The sequence below is a fragment of the Manduca sexta genome, chromosome 9, assembly GCF_014839805.1.
Source record: "Manduca sexta isolate Smith_Timp_Sample1 chromosome 9, JHU_Msex_v1.0, whole genome shotgun sequence".
Lineage (NCBI taxonomy): Eukaryota > Metazoa > Arthropoda > Insecta > Lepidoptera > Sphingidae > Manduca > Manduca sexta.
The window spans coordinates 4,069,756-4,093,017 of NC_051123.1; the positions used below are offsets into that span (position 1 = coordinate 4,069,756).

The 23,262-nt window shown below is 35.3% G+C and overlaps 1 protein-coding gene across 1 annotated transcript; it reads right to left on the reverse strand.

Annotated features, from left to right (window-relative positions):
* Positions 1 to 4,688: 4,688 nt before the first annotated feature.
* On the reverse strand, positions 4,689 to 20,822 carry LOC115449822 (probable ATP-dependent RNA helicase kurz). The gene is made up of 19 exons (XM_030177715.2): positions 20,615 to 20,822; positions 20,210 to 20,392; positions 19,175 to 19,355; positions 18,465 to 18,953; positions 17,957 to 18,172; positions 17,087 to 17,328; positions 15,887 to 16,033; positions 15,393 to 15,539; positions 14,379 to 14,544; positions 13,359 to 13,578; positions 12,719 to 12,947; positions 12,046 to 12,177; positions 11,591 to 11,731; positions 11,123 to 11,278; positions 10,309 to 10,504; positions 8,670 to 8,894; positions 7,323 to 7,464; positions 5,906 to 6,108; positions 4,689 to 4,816 (listed from the first exon to the last, which is right to left on the reverse strand). Exons 1-19 carry the CDS (start codon positions 20,687 to 20,689, stop codon positions 4,740 to 4,742), a joined length of 3,567 nt encoding a protein of 1,188 aa, XP_030033575.1. The 5' UTR covers positions 20,690 to 20,822; the 3' UTR covers positions 4,689 to 4,739.
* Between the last annotated feature and the right edge of the window lie 2,440 nt (positions 20,823 to 23,262).

Below are 23,262 nucleotides of genomic sequence, written 5' to 3' on the forward strand. Positions count from 1 at the left end.
CAGGGGAAATTTTTTATAGATAAGCGATAAATTGAAATAAATCTTGGTTAAAATTTCAATCATAATAATCCGCATGTATAAATGAATAAAAATTATAACGATATTTTTATTTTTGTTAAAAAAAATATTTTTTTGAATGTGTCCGGGGAAAAACCCATATTTCGCTCAATCGTCGGTAATTTAGGTGATGGCAGCTCTAGTCAGGGAGCCCTATTCCGTCATTAGCATATCCTCTCTTTGCAATTATGCATGTTTTATTCGAACGACGACTTTATAGCCATGTGGGTAAAAGAGGCAAATTCCCTTATTTACATATACAGCTATCAAAGCTGATTTTCAATTACAACGCCCGTAATTGTAAGACGGTTTAGTTTCCATAGATAGTATGAAGCCCCCTCTATACTTGTAATTAACATAAGAATAGGTATTTGCATTTGAATCAGTTGTTAGTGATGTAATTTGTAATAATTTCAAATAGTTGAAGCAAAGGTATTCTGTTGTTAATATTTCAAATACTTATTGCTTCAAAATACATTTTAACATGTTTCGTATTTTAACATGCGAAATAGTATTCTGTAATTTGTATTTTAATTAAAACAAAATACATATTTCCTCTGAATTAGATATATATGCTCTATTAGCCTTCAATGTACAAAGAATAAGGAAGGTAAGATGTTTGTGCTGCAGGGAATTTACCCATATTAAAACCACAACAGCGATCATTGGCCATTTACATTCGTTTTCTATTATTTTATATGAGACAGTGGTAACAACTGCCCGAGACAGTCCTTTTATGATATAGACTATATAAAATGATGCCTATAGGGTGTAATTTGTATACATACAATATGCATGCGTAGACATATTTTTTATTTCTTTGTATGACGAGACGAGCTTGTTGTTCGCCTGATGGTAAGCGATACGACCGCCCATTAACAGTAGAAACACCATCCAACCCCATAAATTACAAAGTATTGCTTGGTATACCACTGCGCTCGCCATCCTAAAACATGAGATGTTGAGTCTTATTATGTCCAGTAGTTCACTGGCTACAATGTCCTTCATACAGTAACACAACTGCTGCTTGGCGGCAGAAATAGACATTACCGTGGTACCTACCCAGGAGGACTCTTACTTATGAGAGACCTACCACCAGTAAAATTACCACCACATTTTATCATAATATATATATTTTTGAACTCATTAAGAGGAACAATTCCGTCATACTTTATTGTTCTGTAACTTTAGCCGTTGACATAGCGCATGCAACGGAAACTCTCAAAAGGAATCCATTTTCCCAGTTTTTGCAACATTGTTCATTGATGCTCCGCTCCTATTAGTCATAGCTTGTTGTTATATATAGCCTATAGCATTCTTCTATCCATCACTAAAATATTTTTTAAATCGAACCAGTATCGACTGAAATTACCGCGTTCAAACAAACAAACAAACTCTTCAGGTTTAGATAATTGTATATAGATTTATAATTAGTCGTGAGTGTAGCAATACAGTGAAAGTTATTAGTTATTTTAATACTGATAATCTAAACTAGGCCATACAATTGCATAATTAGACACGTATATTACGAAATAAAATGACGTCAAATGCAAACGTCAGTAAGCAATCCATGCACACAACATTTTATAATATCCATTCAATACTTCAATGCAGATGTAATAAATCGGGCCGAAATAAATCGGAACGATAAATCGGATCGATATAAATCGGACCGACAAATCGGATATTGTATGACTCGTCATAATATCTAGTGGTGACCCTAACTTATGCGAGGTTTCGTGAAAATCTGCGGGACCTCTTTACTCAATTGTCGAAGGAGAATAATGTTTCTTTGTGCCTCCTTTCAAGCCCAATGTTCCTCGAAGCACGAGGCCCCGTTCGCGACCCCTTAAGGCCACCAGTCGCGAACGTAAGAACCAACAAAATGTTAGAACCTTCAAAGTTTAAGGATTTTTTCTTCAAATGATTTTTTTTTTAGTTTGTGAGTTAGGTAATTTTATCCCTCTGGAAATGCCTGTATACTTATTGTTGACTGGTTATATCTTTAATTTGGAATCCCTTAATACTGCGTCAAAAACATGCATGTTCGATGACGTGCTAACATATCGGAAACCCCCCATCTTGTCCCAAACACCCCACACGTTCCAATCACAACAAATATTGTGATCAAATACGCGATTGTGACCAAGTAAAAAAAAAGAAACAGTTTATTTACAAAAAAATCTGCTTTTACTATATCCATAGATCAAAAATAGTTAACAATAATTATTATCAATAGCGATTTCACACAAATATACAAATTACAAAGATTACTAAGTATTATTTTCAATATGTAGGTGTGAATTCAAGATTTTTTTATATCACACCAGTAGTTCCTGAGATTAGCGCTTTCTAACAAACTCTTCAGCTAATAGTATAGATGTATACAAATAATAATTAAATAAAATACTCTATATAGTTATACCATGACGTGAATTTTAGATGATCACAATCATTCATCTTTAAAAAGTTTATTATAATTACAACAAAATGCAAATATAGCAACAGTTAACCTCAAGGTTATCGTCATGTTATGATTTGCTAAACTATTTTAGAATTGTTATATCAACACGCGATAAACTTGCCAATATAGAGGTAATTGAAATGTAGTTATTAAACAAGTGCTATGAGAATATCTAGTTGACTATCATTGTAGCCAGTGTAACTACTGGACATAGTGAGACTTAACATCTCGTCTCAGGATGGCGAACGCAGTGGAATATCAAACAATACTTTGTAATTCAAGTTGTTGGATGGTGTTTCTACTGTTTATGGGCGGTCGTATCGCTTACCATCAGGCGAACGGCAAGCTCGTCTCGACATTCAAAGCAATAAAAAAAAAGATCGCCACCCTACTAGGCTGCCGATAGCCTCGTTGGGTATGAAACGGACTGCCGAGACGAATGTCCGCAGGTTCAAAACCAAAGGGCACTAACCTCTGACTTTTCTAAATCATGTGAGTATTCTTTGCGACTTATCATTCGCTTTAACGGTGAAGGAAAACATCGTGAGGAAACCTGCACACCTGAGAAGTACTCTGTAGGAATTTCGACGGTGTGTGAAGTCTACCAATCCGCACTAGGCCAGCGTGGTGGACTAAGGCCTAATCCCTCTCAGTAGTAGAGGAGGCCCGAGCCCAGCAGTGGGACAGTATATAATATAGGGCTGATGATGATGATGAAAAAAAAAGATATGTGGTAGGGCCACTCGGTTGACATTTTGTCTACAGTATGTCAGGTCGACAGAGGTCCTACTGCTACTACTTTTCTTTTAATTGTTATTTCTTTTTGTGTACTGGTGTTAGTGCGATATTTCTTTTCTTTTATAATTTCTTTATTTTATTTGTAACTAGCTTTTGCTCGCGGCTCCGCCCGCGTTATAAAGTTTTTCAGGCTAAAGTTTTCCATTATAAAAGTAGTAGTTTCCCGGGAGCCTATGTTCTTCCCAGGGTTTCAAACTCTCTCCATACCAAATTTTATCTTAATACGTTGGGTAGTTTTTGAGTTTAAGACGTTCAGGCAAACGGATGCAGCGGGGGACTTTGTTTTATAATATATTTTTTTAGAACTTTTTAAGAGGAATAATCCCGACATACATCATTGTTGCATAACTTTAACCGTTTACGCAGCGCACGCAACGGAAGCTCTCAAAACTAATAAATTGTCCCCGTATTTGTAACATGTTTCATTACTGCTCCGCTCCTATTGGTCATAGCGTGATGATATACAGCCTATAGCACCCCACAAATAAAGGGCTATCCAACACAAAACGAATTTTTCAGTTCAAACTGGTAGTTCCTAAGATTAGCCATTACTGCTCCACACCTATTGGTCATAGCGTGATGATATATAACTTAGAGCACTCCACGAACAAAGGGCTATCCAACGCAAAAAGAATTTTTCAGTTTGGACCTGGTAGTTCCAGAGATTAGCCATTGCTGCTCCGGTCCTATTGGGTATAGCGTGATGATATATAGCCTATAGCAATCCACAAATAAAGGGCTATCCAACGCAAAAAGAATTTTTCAGTTTGGACCGATAGTTCCTAAGATTAGTAAACAAATATAATGAGAAAGCTTCGAACTGCTAAGCTATCGGGAGTTCCACGTGTCATTGTGAGTCAACCATAAAAGATAGACATATGCTGTCGTGGGATATTTTTTACATAATTTTAAGGAGAACATTTCCGTCATACATGATTTCTATGTAGCTTTAACCATTAAGGTTGCACACGCGACGGAAACTTAAAAAATGCAGTAACTTCTCCCGTTTTCCCAACATTTCCCTTCACTGCTCTGCTCCTATTAATTGTAGCGTGATGAAAAGTATACTATAACCAGCACAGGAGTATGAAAAATAATTGTACCAAGTTTCGTTAAAATCCGTCGAATAGTTTTTGTTTCTATAACGGTTATACAGACAGACAGACAGACAGACAGACAGACAGACAGACAGACAAAAATTTTACTAATTGCATTTTTGGCATCAGTATCGATCCCTAATCACCCCTGATAGTTATTTTTGAAATATATTTCATGTACAGAATTGACCTCTCTACAGATTTATTATAAGTATAGATTTTTTTTGTCATGGAGTGCAACTAAATGATTTGTATTTGAATAAAATTCCACATTGAATTCTTAAATACATATATTTTATTTACAAAATGTACATAATAGAAGATCACAAAGGCGGCCAATATAACGTCACTTCATTGTGCGCAGACTCGGGCAGCCATTTTAGATATTCCTGCAGTAAATCTGAAACAAAAATAAAACAATAAACTTAAATAGGTTTTCTAAACTAAGTAATGCTAGCGGGTTCACCCGTGTCAAGGAGCTAGCAGAATGATGTAAAATGACATAATCAAATTTACTAGGACGCAGTTTATCTTTTTTCCAAATTTCATTCAAATTCGTCTAGCAGTTGCCGAGTTTACTTCTAACAAACATCCAAACTTACAAACTTACGCATTTATAATATTAGTAAAGTACAAAAAAGAAAAAAATACACATCACGCATTAATTCCTTAGGGGCAGGCAGAGGTGCAACCAGAGCACCCACTTTTCGCTAAGTGTTCTGCCTCATGATGTGATAGGGAACGAGCCTATCGCCATATCAGATATAAATTCCAGACTTCTGGATAATGCTGGGTGGAAAAATCCAATATCACTACCCGAAGCAAGAGTCGAACCTGCGACCTCAGAGTGCTGTACTGCGGTACAAATACGCCATCGACGCAGCCAGTTAGTAAGATATAAACTCCATTCTACCCAAAAACTATTTAAACGGCGTAAAGGTACACCGCTGTAGAGGAACAGATGGTTACGTTTCTCTATGAAAGAGATATTCAGTCAGGCCGATGTTGCTTGTGACCGGCCGCGGCCTTTCGACAGTTCCTATTCGGAGTATATAGTCGCACTCTTAATAAAATTAATGACCTATTTCAAAATTGTTAATTTGTCGTCGTCGGAAAACTAATTATTGTTTGCCACCTTTTTTTTAAGTTGCTATAAAATTGAGCTTATTGAAGATAAGTATAAATGAAACCTATAGAATGAAAAAAAAAGGGAAAAAACTAAAAGGTCGCAAACAGAACTTGGTTGTTTGACGATTCCCACAAAACATTTTGGAATGAGTCATTGTTTTATTAAGAGTGCGAATTATGCAGCGTGTCGCGCAAATTCTGCTGCCGCAAGCCAGTATCGTCTATCGCCATCTAGCGTGATTGTTGCGCGATATCAATACAATTATTATTCCAATATGACATCGATCACCTTGCAGTTCCGGTGATGTTGACGAGATGGCGGTATATACTAATTTTGCCGCCACATAATAAGAATACTTACAATTCTTCTCCACTTCCCAAACTTTCTTCAAAGCGTCTCTAGTGCCGACTCTTTTCGCAATCAAAGCCTTGAGTAACACCTCGGTCCTTGGTTGCAACTTGGCCCATGACTTGACCATTGTAGACGGAGGGGACATCAGAGAACTAGTATATTTACGTAGTTTAGGGAACACAACGCCCTCTAGCAGAAATCTCGCGAACCACCTGCAAAAAAAACTTGTATAAGAACAATGCGATTGAAATAGCGGTTAATGCGCTATTTTCAATAAACGATCCCAATCGCTTTTTTCGATCTATCTCAAAACGGACCAATCAGAACAAAGTATTTTTAACAAGCTTACAAATGAGTTATTTTGATTGGTTTATACTTGGAATCGAATTGAGTTTGGAATGTTTTATTGAAAGCGGCTGTAAATGCTTAAACAAACTCGCCGTACTTTCGGATGACCGTTTAAAGCTCCCACAACCCTTAAATATTGAATATAATTCAATCAAGACAAGAAAGGCAATCAAGATTATAATCAGCAATATGTCTACGTATTATTTGTGTTCGATTGGATTCTGTTACACCTATTATAAAGAAATGAAAATAATATATATGTCGCCGCAGCACCTCGTTATTCGTTGAATTGGTGAATTTCCGGGGCGATAGTGGCGCCATCTATCATTACATCGAGGAAGTATTAGAAGAGGAGGGAGGTCGACTGCTGTCAATATAAGGACCGGCCGAACAACGACGAGCAAGAATCTTGTAGAAGTTTTTGTACGAGTCTTATTTGGACGCTCGAACCGAGCACATTGTGTATTCCGCTAGTGTTACTATGCAGTAAATTGTTAGTGAAGTAAAGAAGTGTTTCAATAATTGAATAACTGTCTGGAAAATAAATATACACCGGTGATACTTTACCGGTCATGTAAAAAAATAACCAAGTAAAGAGTTTTCACTCCGACATATATAAACTTGAATTTTTATATTTAGGTCTTAAAAATAAACATTAAATATTATTGAATACTAGCTTTAGTTTTCCAGGATAAAATTCCCGCTATATATTTTCCCGGGATAGAAAGTAGCCTATAACCTTCCCAGGGTCTTAAACTATCTCCATACAAAATTTCATATAAATCCGTTGAGTAGATTTTGATAAAATCGATAACATACAGATAGACAGAAAAGAGAACTTTGTTTTATAATATAGGTTCAAAGTGTGGAATCGCCTTTCAATACTGGCCGTGTCCAGCAATACTGCCTTCTATTTGGCCTTTGACTCAACGGCCAATTGAAAGCTTCTGAAGAAGTTGATCGAAGCTCTTTGGTATCAACGCGTGCGCAGAATCGTCAATTGGAACAATAAGAGTCCACACGCCACATGTCAGTAACCTCATCACAATTATTAATATCAGTTTACATAAAACATTACCTGTATCTCTCAATTTTGTCTGGAAAATCGATTTCAACTAGCGGCAGTTCCCAGCCGGCCTTTCCGAAGGTGCCTTTGAAATGACACTTCACACGCCCAGATTTCTCGTCAAATCTCGGTTCGGGGTCTGTCAGTGGGTCACCTAAAGGCGAAAAAAAATATTGTTTCGACTGTCAAGGGGTAATCAAATCTCGTCTTTATTGTATCGACTGATGAGGGATAATCATTTCTCGTCAGTAACATTCTATTGGACCCCACTCCAAGGACGTCGCCAAGGGGGGGCAGGGAAGGGCAGCAACCCCCCCCCCCCAGAGGTTCTAAAACTCGAATGAATTCACCAATTCCATTCCTAATATTCCGTAGGCTCAATTACGCCCTACCCTATGTTATTGATAAAGCAGGGTAGAAGTTAGGGAGGAACTGGTTCTACAGCTGTCACTTTGCTCATTACCATTATTATTTCGTCATTACCATCAGAAACCCAGCTACTTATATAATAAAATCATTATTACAACTTACCTAAGTTACACATCTGCGGTACATAAATAGGCAGCTATTCGGGCTCTATGGCGGTCACATTGCTCATTACCATTATTATTTCGTCATTACCATCAGAAACCCAGCCACTTATATAATAAAATCAATATTACAACTTACCTAAGTTACTCATTTGTGGGACATAAATAAGCAGCCATTCGGACTCTATGGTGGTCACATTGCTCATTACCATAATTATTTCGTCATTACCAACAGAAACCCAGCTACTTATATAATAAAATCAATATTTCAACTTACCTAAGTTACACATCTGCGGTACATAAATAGGCAGCCATTCGGACTCTATGGTGGTCACATTGCTCATTACCATTATTTTTTCGTCATTACCATCAGAAACCCAGCTACTTATATAATATAATCAATATTACAACTTACCTAAGTTACACATCTGCGGTACATAAATAGGCAGCCATTCGGGTTCTATAGCGGTCACATTGCTCATTACCATTCTTATTTCATCATTACCATCAGAAACCCAGCTAGCTATATAATAAAATCAATATTACAACTTACCTAAGTTACTCATTTGTGGGACATAAATAGGCAGCCATTCGGGCTCTATAGCGGTCACATTGCTCATTACCATTCTTATTTCATCATTACCATCAGAAACCCAGCTAGCTATATAATAAAATCAATATTACAACTTACCTAAGTTACTCATTTGTGGGACATAAATAGGCAGCCATTCGGGTTCTATGGCGGTCACATTGCTCATTACCATTATTATTTCGTCATGACCATCAGAAACCCAGCTGCTTATATAATAAAATCAATATTACAACCTACCTAAGTTACACATCTGCGGTACATAAATAGGCAGCCATTCGGGTTCTATGGCGGTCACGTTGCTCATTACCATCTTCCGTCGTTCCTCGGCTCCGGTCTCGTACATTTGCTGGAATACCACCCACTCAGGTATCACCTTGCGTAATATAGACGCCGAGTGGAGATGCACCGGCTCTTCCAGCTCTCCGCAGTGATACGCGTATTTGTATTTCCGTTTGTCTTCGCCTGTAATTGCAATTATTATGTATTATGTTTTTCTGGGGGGGTGTATTTAAACAAAAAATCCGTATATATCCAAATCGAGATTTTGATTTAAGAATAAGATAAAAATGAATATGTGATATACATGGTCATTTTAAAACCTACAAGGCATACAAAATATGACTGAGTTATTTCACTTAATAATATTTTAAGTTCATTACCAAAATATCCATTCAATTAATGGTAATGATTGTAAGCGTCATACAAAAAATTTATAACAATATTTTTTTTGAATAAAAAATCCGTATATATCCAAATTGAGACTTTTATTTGAGAGGCAAATGAACGTGCTACATACAGAATCATTAAGGAATAAACTAAATATTAATCAAGAGTAATTTTAATGGTAGGACATGCCTAAGGCCACTTCTACTGCACGTAGGGAATTTATCGAAGCGGCAACATCATGCTTTCCTTAATAAATTCACTTACACACTCACCATATTCGGCCAAAACTACAATATAATCAGAAATCTAAAACTGGAATCTTTGACCAAGATATTTGTGCTTCATAAGTGATTTTTGGCACACTTAGCAGAGGTAAAGACGAATGTGTGATATCATTTAGCAATGTAAAAATGGCCCTGTATATATCGATGGCTGAAAACCTATTTGACTTAAACGACATTTTTGTTTCGAAAAAATTTAACTAGTTTAAAAAAAAACATAGAAAAAGGTGCTGATTTTAAGTAAATATGAAACTTAGTACTGTACTGTTGCAAACCGTCGGTAACGGTCGAAATTATGACAATATAGATGTAACAAGTTAAAACCATGAGCCATCAAATTATTTCAGAAGTTCTTCAATCAAACCTGCACACTCGCTTATCCTATTTTAAGAATTATCTTAAGCTAAAAATATTTTGTTATGCTGTTAACATATAAAATCGCCAAAAAGTTTAAGTAAGCTGATTAGGGGCCGTTAAGTATTACGTAACGCACTTTGGAGGGGAGGAGGGTCTTGTAAAACGTTACGATGCGTTACAGGGGCGAGTGGGGAGCTTCGTACACGTTATGTAACATTGGCTTTATTTTAAAACAATAACAAAGGTATTTTACCAACATTCCGGTACTTTGCCGCACTTTGCGTAATATAAGAGCGTTTACGTGCAGCGCGTGAAGTCAACTATAGGTAATTTTTCGCAAAATTCACTCACACAGAACCGTGCGTAGCTGTGTGCGTAGAGTTGGCGCGTCGGATATCTTTATAGTCAGACCAACCAACTTTGATCTTTTCGCTTTAATTATCTAATTGGAATGTAACTTATGATTTATGAATTTATGACGGCCCCTTACTTACTTTTCATTGATTGTAAGTTGCTTATAAAATCTGATTATATATTATAAGTAGTCATAGTTATTATAAGTAGTTTTTTACCTTCCTTAACTTCATCCATTCCAATCTTTTTGCCAACTTGGTCTCCAAGTCCGCTGAGCACCAACTGCCGAAGCAACCTCGCCTGGTTATCATCGGGCGGCTTCATCTCAGGGTCGATTTTAGCTTGCACCCCCGCTATACTTAGATTTATCTCTGATGTTAGCTGCTTGCGTATTTTACGGATTTCTTTTATGGCCTGAGAAATTTAAATAGATAACTACGAATAACTCATGCTAATAGGACTATGCTGCTAACCGTACATATTTCGTATACGCTGAGATTATTATATATTAAGTTATACCCACACACAAGAAAAAAAACACTTAGAACACAAAATGCCCATTGCCATTTTTTTTACATTTGTGAGACCAGCTTGTTGGTAAGCGATACGACGGCCTATAAACAGTAGAAACATTATCCAACAAGTTTAATTGTAAAGTATTGTTTGGTATTCCATTGCGCTCGCCATCCTGAGACGTGAGATATAGTCTCATTATATCCAGTAGTTACACTGGCAACAATTTCCTTCAAACCGGAACACAACAGTGACTACACACTGCTGCTTCGCGGCAGAAATAGACATTGCGGTGGTATCCAGGCGAACTCTCACATATGAGAGACCTACCAGTATTATAGTCACATTATAATACCATGTTATGTTTACTATCATCGATTTACGTAAATACTTTCAAGACGAAATTTCTATTTGCAATACATTCATTATGTATGTCAATCTAATGTACACTCACTAGTTATGACCCGTCAACATTCTCAATCCGTCTTGCAAGTCATTACCATACTCCCATACACATACCTTCTCTCTCAAGCCATATTTAGCACAGAAGAGATTCTCTTCTCCTTTGAGATGTGCAAACTCTGCTGCGCCAACAGCGCGAAGCAGTACCCCGGGGTCGCCCAGCAGCAACGTGTGACCTGTGGCGGGCCAACAGTCCGCCTTGCCTGACATTACCTGGTAATGACAAAAATATATCATTTAGTAATATCAAAATGACCCTGTATAGGATAATTTATCAATATTACAGATAAGTTTTTAATTTTGTTGAAATTAAAACTTTTTTGTAAAAATGAACTGGTCAATAATATTTTCTAATATCGAAAATTGTTTTTTTAAGGTCCAGGTGTTTTAATTTTAATTTACACAGATCAAAATATGATTTTCATAAAAAAAAACAATTGAACTATTTTGTTCGTAAAACTTGTTTTTTTTTATATAACTTGCTTGGGACTCTCATGATATTGTATTTTTTTATTAATAACATACCTCTGGAACAGTTAGAGCGGCCACTAATGCTATGGTGTAAGGCAGTAGGTTTTGTTGATGACTCAGCGCCAACATCTTGCCATAACGAGGCAGCAGTGGAAATGCGGACACCGCTTTTCCCAGTGGAGTTACTTTTAAAACCTATGAAGTAGAAAAACGTTGCTTAGTTATTTCGCTTCATTGACGTATATTCTATAGACACGAACATCCATATAAACTATTTGTTCAAAATCTGAACTAAAATGGCAGCCAAAAAGTTACTATTATCACCAATTTATTCACTTGAACAACAAATATTTTAACTCATTTGGCTAATATTTTTTATTCAAATCCAGGTTTACACTTAGACTCGTGTGTTTATATTATGAGCGCCACTCCGTACACAACCACAAGTATAATTAGCAACAGATTACAAAAAATATATATTTTTTTTAAAAAAAAAATGTTAACCTAACCTCTTCGTCAATCTTTTTCGCATACGCATTTTTCGGTTCGTGTTTTTCAAGCATCCCGAGTATCTCCAATCGCTTTTCTGCCAAACGCAGCTGCATTCTATCCGGCGCTGTTGGGAACGGGAAGTTTACCACCTGTCAAAAAAAAATGGGTAAAATAATTTCATTTCTTTTTTTTTTACACGTATTTTCTTTTTTATATTACCATAAAAGCTATTTATTTGATCTATAAACGAAACTATATATTTGCATTGCATCTAATGGTAGGTCCAATTAGAACCAACAGACGACTTTATTTCTAAGCTAAAATCATGCTGGCTTGTCTTAGTATCCAGTATGTGTCTTGTCTTAGTATCCAGTGTGTGGCTTCGGAACTTATATGTATACTTATAAATGCGAAAGTAAGTCTGTCTGTGTGTGTTACGCTTTCACGGCTAAATAATACGCTAATAAACTACTGAACTGATTTCGATGAAATTCGGTTGGGAAATAGTTTGACATCCTGGAAAAGTCATTGACTAAATTCTATACCAAGAAAAAAAAAATGCCGAACTTTTATTTCAAAAAATGTTATTCACACGATTGTAGCCACGAGCAAAAGCTAGTATATATTTTATCATCTACAGAAAAGTCATCTCCCAATCTAATACAAAATACATCTGACACACCATCACACCTTATCAATAGCCATGCACTTCATCATCAACACCAGGTCGTCGACCGGCCTGCGACACAAGTCGGGGGGGTGGTGGGGCGGACAGTCGTGCTGGAACACGGCGCTGCTGTAGAGGCGGTAGGCGTGGCCCGCGCCCACGCGCCCCGCCCTCCCCGCGCGCTGCCCCGCGCTCGCCTGCGACGTCCACACTACCCGCCATGCGCTTGCGCCGGTTATGTGGTCGTACACGCTGGGGACCAGATATTGTTTGAGTAGGTTTTGTACGGGACTTCACTTTCCGATTAACTGATTTATTCAAACAACAGGTAGGGAACGTTTCGTCTCAGAAAAGTATACAGCCGATAATTTATATGCCACTAACCACCATATTTAAAATTTGCTTATTGTAGTGTTTTCATAAAGAAAAAAATCTAGTAAAGGATATTTTATTTCGTTTTTACCTTAGTCAAATTTAAAAAAAAAATATATTTAAAGATTATTTTATTGGTGTTGACCCTAGTTTGATAAGACTATTGCTTACCGCCTTTTTTTCAATATCAATATCACTTGGGTTTTACCATAATCCAATTTAATTTTTTAACATATATTTTCCGTACATAATTTTTTTGGGGTTGACACTATCTAATAAGACAATACTTACCGCATCTTCTTCTTCCCAGTATCAACAACATATTTGATAGCAGGTATAGTGAGAGACGTCTCTGCGACATCAGTGCTGACGATGCAGAGCCGAGCTCCAGGCGGCGGCGGGTCGAACACTCTGGCCTGCTTCGCCGAACCGAGCATAGAGTACAGAGGCAGCACCCACAGAGGCTGGCGACACGACTTTATCTCTGGCGCTAGTGTGTCTTCTTCTGCGTCTGTGGAACACATTAAACAAATGTATCGATCAACATCTAACGTCGATAATTATTTCTTACATTACGCGAATGTTATACATTAAAATAAAACTATTTGCGGATTTTATCGCGGTTATTTATATCAGTAGTAACGGGATTAAGTTCGACCAACATTAAACTAATTAAGATAATAATGTCAACCCTGAATTACATACTGTCCCACCGCTGGACACGGGCCTCCTCTATTGCTAAGAGGGATTAGGGTCAGTCCACTATGCTAGCCTAATGCAGATTGGCAGACTTCACATACCAACAAAATTCTAATCTCTATCAGTCTTACTTATAAAAAATTCCCAAGACTATGATTAGTTAAAACACAAATTTACTCGATCAGCTATAAGTCAAAACCCTTTTGCCTCTTAATATGGTTTAAACTAGGAACCTGTGATGTATTTGACAGCTTTTTAAGCAATTCTTAACCACCTCTTAACGCTAAAACAAGTTTATAATTAACAATGCAACCCCCTTATTCATAGACGTTATTTATCTAAAAACGGAGCACTGCTGTGATAACAAGCCTGTTTCTCAGCTTTGTTTATCTGACAGCCAACTAGATTCAAGTTGTATCTCAATATTAGCCAATCACAACGGCGCTATGTCTACGCACTGCGAAGACGGTCAACCCGTCAGCACAGAGAAACAGACTTGTTATGCAAGCAAAGACAGAGCTTAGATAAATAACGTCTATGAATAAGGGGGTAAGTCTTTAACCGGTTAAAATTCGTGAAAAAATAATTCATTTTGTATTATTTTAGTTTTACCAGAATCACTCAAGTGCCCTTCGCTGTCATCATCATTTCCAACCAAATCCGCCTGACCGTCATCCTCGGGCATGTCATAATCGTCCAGATTTATTTTGGGCAGCGTTTTGGACTTCTGCTTGGCTTTCCTCCGTGCTTTACGTGCCCGCTTCATTTCTCTTTCAACCTAAAATATAGTGATTTTTGCTAAAACTTACTTCAATAAATCTATTAATGAAAATCAAGTATGCTTTTCATATATTAATATTTAGATTTGGAACTATCCCTATGCTTATGTTTTGAATTACTATGAAGCATTGACGTACATATATTCTATACACACGAAATTCCATATAAACTATTTGTTTATAATCTGAACTAAAATGGCAACCAAAACATCCCTGTTATAACCTATTTATTCCCTTGAACAACAAATTATTTTACTTATTTGACTAATATTTTCTATTCACATCCAGGTTTATACTTAGACTCGAATTCTTATATTATGCGCGCCACTCCGTACCCAACCACAAGCTTTTAATAATTATACTATACTATGTCAGTTTGAATAGATTGCAGTTCAATTTAATTGTACACAGTCAATGTTCGGAACGTCAAACCTTGTTTTCCATATTCCCAGTGACTTCAACGAGTTGCAGTGGTGAGTTGATCTCTATTCCTTTAAAGTCTAGACATTCTAACATGAAACAATAATCACCATTCTTAACATTTAAATACTAACTTTTGTTTTAAATTGATTAATTTGAATAAAACAATGCATCTCACTAGAGTCGCAAAATTAATTGGCACTGCAAGGGACCCACTGCACATGATGGTAAGTGGAGTGGGGTCCAATAGAATGTCGACTGACGAGAGACGATTACCAGTCGACACAATTATGCCGGCCTGTTAGAACCGGATATACACAGGTGATCCCAGAACGCGACACACTTACCTGGGCCGCTATAGCGTTTAACACCTTGTGTTTGGTGGTTGCTAACACCATATATCCTACCACAAGCAAAATAACATTACCTCATCATCATCAGACTCAATATCATCAGGTTCCGAATCTAAAGCCGCGTCCACATCGGTCGCATTCTTCTTAGTTATCAACTTTGTGTAGTCGACGTCTCTGCGGTAAGGGAACGACGCCCTTAGTTTACGTACAAGGTAATTCACCTGAAATTATACATTTTTAAAATAATGGGTAACTTAGGTTATTTTTCTGTGCTAAGTATGTTTGCTGTCTGATCAGGTAAACTATGATTATTCAGATGTAATGTGTGGAGCTAGGACCTGTTCCATTATGTTCTTGGCAGTCCATTCCACTTTTAGCGGCCTGATCATACTACATATTTATATATTTAAAAACATATCTTATAAAAAGGCTAGACAATGCTCTTTAAAAAGAGTTGGAATCAAGTAATTTCAGTATGTATACATTTTTTTGGCACAATGTTAACAGAGTTACAAATATTTGGTTTCATTTATTAATGCAATATCAAATATATTGTATTAAATTTTACCTCCTGCTGCCCCGTAACAAATATAAGTATTCCACCTTCAGGCAACCTTGTATGTATCTTAACCGTCTTCTTAAATGCTTCTTTTAAATAGTCACTGTATGTGTGTTTATTAAAATGTACCGTCACTGGAAACTGTCTCGAGTCAATCTGTGAAATAACATACGAGTTGATGCTTCATATAGCATAAATATATAGAAAACCAATTTAATTATATCCAATAAATAATAGGGTACCGGACTCATTTTTGTTCTTTACTATTATCAAGTATTTACATAACACAAATTATAACACAGAAGGAATTATTGAAATCCGATAAAAAATCAACAAGTTATAAGTCTTTGAATTTCGGTGGAAGTGATAATGAACAAGAAACAGAAAAGAGACGAAATACCCACATGTGACGTCATCGGGAATTACGACGCGTGCGAAAGAAAGAGATGAAGCGATATCCCCACATTGCGCCCACTTCTGCACTTCACAATATTTTAAATATGAATTACTGGCTCATTATTAAACCAATTTATATGCAGTTTTCGCAGGAGTGCTTATTTTTCGTACTATTAATCATTACATATAGAATAATGTACAAAATCAAGCACAGGCCGGTCCCCTATTATCATGAAATTCTCAACAATGTCTAATAACTCACTGATAAACACAGTATTGTCTACATTCTAAGTATTTTTTTTTCCTTAATCAGCCCTGTATTATAATACTGTCTTACTACTGGGCACGGGCCTTCTCTAAATTGAGAGGGATTAGGCCTTAGTTCACTATGCTGACCCGGTGTGGATTGGCAGTCTTAACATACTATCAAAATTCTTAAAGAGAATTTCTCAGATGTGTAGGTTTCCTCACAATGTTTTCCTTCACCATTAAAGCAAGCGATAATTCATAATCAAAACACACATATTATGTTTTAGATAGGTCAGAGGTGTGTGGCTGTCTTGGGGTTTGAACCTGGGACATTTGTCTCGACAGTTCGTTTCACACCCTATTAGATTATCGCTACTTTCATTACGTTACGTTTTGTTTATGTAATGGGCTTTTTTAAATGTAGTAATAAAAACAAAAATACCATATTTGTACAACATATCAGCCAGTAAGCCAGTTCAAGAAATAAACAGAAAGGAAAAAAAATAAACAAAAAAAAATTTTTTCTTTTCAGTTTTAACCATTTTCTATTAACCAAAATCTTACCTGAATAACAGGTGGTGGTTCCTTGAAAAGTCTAGTGTTTTCGGTAAAGTCTTCCACTCTTAACGTAGCAGACATTATAATTAGTCTCAAAGGACTACCTCTTTTACGTCTAAGCGGCACTATTCTAGACAGTAAGCCTAGAAGTATGTCTGTGTATACACTACGCTCGTGCGCTTCGTCTATTATGATTATAGAATACTTGCTTAGAAGAAAATCGGTTTGAATCTCTTTTAGGAGTACGCCTGAAAGTAATTTTGTTACAGTGATATTAATAAATCAAATATGATGTATATATTTTTATTTGTGGCTCAAGGTGATATTGGTATCGGGATTTGATTGTGGTTATGGTGTTATCCAAATTTTAACATGAGATACAAAAATAATAGTAACTTTATTTTACTTCAAATTTAATTTTATTTAAAAATAGACGAATAATTATGATGTTTTGAATTAATTTTACTATCAAAACAGGGCTTTATCCAGCAGGAACACGCTGGATGTAGACCGCTATCGACAAATTTTTCTGGAAATCTTTGGGAGGCATATGCTGCCGTGCTAAGCGCAAAAGCGGTATGTCAGGGAAACCTTATTTCGAGATAATCGAAGTTTTGTAAATATAGTTTTGTATGTAAAACTGAGATAAACTCTTTTAAGGTTTTTTTAACAAGTTCTAAATAAGATACCGTTATTTAAGTAAGTTCATTAGATAGGTATTTCTTTAAGTTATCTGACAACATAAAAATCAAGATATTGATTTTTTGGAGATACCGCTACTGAGCTTAGCAGGGCAGTATATTCAGCTGTAGACTTTATGTGGCTTATAATGAAAAATCATAAATCGCAATCAATCAAACCAAAAAAAAAACTCACCATCCGTCATAAACTTTATCTTTGTCTCCTTACTGACATTTCCCTCAAACCTCATCAGATACGACACTTCTTTGCTAGTCAGCCCTAATTCGTGACCCACTCTGGCGGCCATCGCGACCGTCGCCACTCGTCTCGGTTCCGTCACCGCTATCATCTTACTCTGAGCGTAGCCCGCTTCATATAAAAATTGGGGTACTTGTGTTGTTTTTCCACTACCTATAAGGAGAAATTTAGTTTAGTAATAAATATTTTAAGTGTTGACAATTAATATGCTTACATTCTTCTAGATTCTTGAAAAGGGAATTGTAGCTATGAAGTCAAAGAATAAAATATTAGAAAAATGTTGAGGATTAACATATGTTAAAAATCTGGTGAATATTTGTTCATTATAAGTTGATAATATTTGTACCTTATTAAAGTCATTCTTTATTTTGCTATGCAAAAAAACTCTTTTAATAATTAACATTTCATCACCAATCTCAAAAAATATTTAGAAAGTTTATGTTACCTGTTTCACCAGCGACAATAAGAAATTCATTTTCATTAATCAACTCCATAATTCTCTGCTCCTCCCCTAATATGGGAAGTTTTAATCTGGCAACCTGCACTTTTGGATCTCTTTTCACTTCAACATGTACCGTAGGATGGCTTAGTAGTGGCTTTTTATTTTTCACCTCTTTTTCTTTCTTCTTCTCTTTTTTATTTTCTTCTGATTCGTTTTTAACCTCTATCTTGATTTCCTTATCTTTTGATACATTCTCATCTTGTGACTTATCATCCTCAATAACGACAGCATTATCTAATGCAACTTCCTCCTTATTATCTTTCCCATCTTGGTCACTATCTGTATGTCCGTTTTCAGCTATTCCTTCTTCTTCATCTTCTGAAGACTCATCTTCAGACGATTCTTCTAATCCAACAACATTTGGATCATGCTTACTCTTTTTAATTTTTTCTGCTTTTTCTAATTTAAGCAGCCGCAAACGTTTTTTAGCGCCTAAAAGAGATACAGACTAATTATTTCCTTTATTAGTTAGCTATAGAACTTAGTTAAAAATAGGTATATTAATTCATAAACTTGTTTATTGAGTTGCCTTTTTTATGTATAATTAAAGTATTGTTACTCTTACGAACTACGTTTCAACATCATTGGGGAATTATATAAAACTTACACGTAATAAAAAAAAATGTATTTTAAATTAGAATTAGTTTCCATACCTGCAATACTACTAAACTTCTTACTCTCAGATGGTTCAATAATGTCTTGCTTTGGCAGTTCTAAATTAAACTCGTTCAGTTTACGTAAACCCATTGTTTGCACTGCAGAAATACCTGTCAAGTGTTTCACTTCATCTGGACTTGCTTGTACTTGAGACAAAGACTCAAGAAGTGCTGCTCTCTGAGAAAATAAGTATATATAATGAGCAAGGTTACGTGGTCAGTCATGCGAAAAAAAAAGAAGAAACAAAAAGGGCGCGAAACTGAACCGGCTGGCCAGCAGATCACTGTGTTACACTCTGGCTTGCAATTTGTTTAGGATTGGACGGACATTCACGATTGTTGCATTTTGCTATCTATATTTTTATGTTATTGCTCATTCGCTAATTTGTTAACTAATTTAATCAAAAATGATGTCTTTTAGTAAATAAATAAAGTTTTTGTTATAAGTATTAAAAAATATTCTATTTTTGAGTTAATTGTCAAACAAATAAATATTAAAAATGGTAATTTTTTTTATCTATACTAACATAGAAAGCTGAAAGGTTTGTTTGTTTGTTTGAATGCACAAATCTCAGGAACTACTAAACTGATTTTGAAATCTTCTCACTAATAAGAAGGTACATTACTCCTGAGTCCTATAGGCTACTTTTTATCCCAGGAAAATATTTATTCTGAAAAACCTTTTTCAAATAGACAAAGCCATTGGTAAGAGTCAGTTTAATATGGATAAATGTCGATGTATTATTTTTTTTTTCGAATGAAGGGCACACATCTCTAAATTTTTTAAATTTGTGTATGTATTTTTTATGAATTATCACTTGCTTTAAGGGTGAAGGAAAACATTGTGAGGAAACCTGTATACCTAAGAAGTTCTCTATAGAAATTTTGAGGGTGTGTTAAGTTAACCAATATGCACTACGCCTATATGAATTAACTCCTAATCCCTCTTAGTAGTAGATAGCCCCTGCCCAGCAGTGGGCCAGTATATACTACAGTGCTGATTTTATTGATTATTATATTAATAAAACTTACATTTTCTTTCTTTTTCTTCTTATCTACAATTTTCTCCAACCTCTTCCTTTGAGCTTTAGACAAAAATCTTGTTTTTTCCTTTTTCTCAGATACAATTTTAGTCTGTCTCTTTTTAGATGGCAGAGCCAGTAGGTTGCTTTTATCAGAAGCGCCATATTCACTGACTCCAAATTCTAATTTAATCTGAAATTATATGAAAATTATAATATTTGGTATGTTTCAAAAGTAAGTAATATTTGGTATCAAATAATTATGGAACTTTAGTATAGTTTTTGGCCTTAAATACAATAAAAATGTATGTAGCCAAAGCTAACATTATTCAAAACTGTTAAATAGCCATAAAATTAAATTAAAATGTGCAGAGTTACAGTTGCAAAAGAAAAGTAAACATTCATGGTTACAAACCTCGCTAGTCTGTGAATCGTCGATATTAGTCTTCACCACCTGCCGCGCTTTTGCATTATATTTATTTTTCCCCATATTGAATTACATCGAAGTTACTATTTTGAAATCTGAAAATCTCTACTGTAATCAAATAACAACGTGCTTTTGTTATGACATTTTCATTTGACAGACGAATATAGTTGTTTTAATTGTTCCACCAAGAACAAGCTAAGGCACAATAATCATGCTGCCAAGAAAATTCGTCAAACTTGAAGAGTGTTTTCACTTACGATTTTAGTTTTACCCTGGATTTTCGAATAACTATCGCAAAGATTCTCATGTAATTCAAATGTAAAATAATAGTATACCCAAAAATATTATAAATGTCAATATTAAGATATCAGCGTTTATCTCATAACTATTTAAAATTCGTATAACTATGTTAAATTAAAAGGAGACGGGCGAAATTGGGCTTGACTGTACACTTATGAAACATTTATCAATATTCTTCTTCTATTTTTATATCAGCCATTAAAAAACATTAGATTGTATTACAATGGGAAAATAAAATATGTTTTATTATGATTAAGTAACTGACTTCCGGTATCGGGAATATCAGGCTGTCTATTATTAATGTATATATCATTGTTATTCGCTTTCTGTACTTCTGCGCAAGTATGTGTTTTTGGTTTGATATTTTTATTTTAACGACTATGGCTTTTCGAGAATATTTTGACGATTGCTGCTTTAATGAACTACCCACGCTTATTCAACAACGGACTTTGATTTCTTGCTTGCTCGACTGAATTTTCTTGTTCTACCGGATTTCGAAAAGTAACGATGAACCATCAACACCATTGTGTTAATTGTGGCATAGCTACATGTCATTGTAACACTACAGGTATTCGTCCAATTTAAAACGAAATAGTTCTTTCACTAATATAAAAACAGTATAAAGTCATGCCCGTTTTCATGAAGGAGTAGATAAAAGAAGATAATATGCAACCTACACTTAGTTTCATCTTGCGATAAGTAAGTACCTTTATGTCGGTCTTCGTCGATCTCATGCGATAATTTCAATTCTCGTTATTATCTAAGCCAGTTGCTCATTAGTTAACACGGCAATCCAATGGACAATGATTAGGTGCTGTGAACATCTTGTGCTATCGGGTAAATACGAAGTTATTCACAGAAAAGTGTTTTTTTACGCTATATTCTATAGCGATTATTTCTTTACTCCCATTGGAGAGACAGATTTTTTTTTCTAATTTAGAAATGGTTCTATTATTCCTATAAAATAATGCATAAATTATCTCTGTAACACCAAGCCCAAGGTTTTATGAAGTTTCGCCCGTCTCCTTTAACCCTTAATTTGGTATCGTTCACTGTGATATACATTCACGAAAAAAAAATATTGAACGACTGTTTCCTACATTTCCGTTATTTTTATTTTACGTATAGTAAGTTTAAAGCATCTTGATACTAGAAAATATAATTCTACAAGTGGCAAAATAGTTTACTTGTCATTATCTAGTTAAGATGTCGGGTAGACGCGGGCACTCAATACTTCGCAAGGTAAATTTTATATTTTACATGGTATACATAACTATCCTAACTTTTCCATGCATTTGATTTATTAATCAATATCTGTACCTCGATTTGGTATGTTTTTCGTGTAGAATTATACTATTTTAGTAACATTTTTACCGGCAAACCTGTTTGTTCATTACAGTGAACATTGCCAAATACTCGCAATTTTTTTCAATTTAACATGTTCACTGTGATGAACATTGCTAAATTAGGGATGAGCTTTTATGAATAAATAGTTCGTTTTCATGTGGTGGGCTTTTGTTTGGTTTGTGTTTTTTTTGTTTGTTAACAGCATAAAATACAAGGTTGCATGGATAGAATATTGCCACTTGTTCCTGTTAAGCATGCACTTTCCGACACTAGTGATAAATCCTGTACTAACCGACTAATTAGTTACAGTACAATGGAATGATAATAAACCAGTGACTCTTATAAGCTCATTTGTTGGATCTGATCCTGTGGGGAAAATAAAAAGATATTGTAAATAGCAGAAACAAAAGGTAGAGGTTGATTGTCCGAAAAATTTTCACGAGCATAACAAATACATGGCGGATGTAGAGCTGGCTGATATGTTAATATCATTGTATAGACTACCATTTAAGACTAGAAGGTGGTATATTGCCATATTTGGTTAGTTACTAGATATATACATAAATAATGCTTGTCTATTGAATAAACGTAACTGTTTTAGGAATTGAGGAAAAAAAGGTCATTTAAAAATTTTCGTTATGAGATTTATATATGTTTGACAAAGAAATATAGATCAAATTCTCGCCAACAAGTACAGGAATGCAAGATTATAAAACCAAGATCAGCCAGACCTACAATTCTCGTACGATATGATAAGACAGGAAAGTTTCCGAGTATAAAAAAAAGACATGGCGCGATGTGAGTTTTCTCAAATAAATACAACTGTTCATTGCATTAAATGCAATTTAAAGCTCTGTTTCATAACAGGAAAAACTTCTCGTAATTGTTTTTTACATTTTCATAATAAATAATTTAAATTATTGATTAAAAAAGTTTTTTTATTTCACCTTTAAAAACAACACTAATTTGGCAATGTTTACCATGGTGAA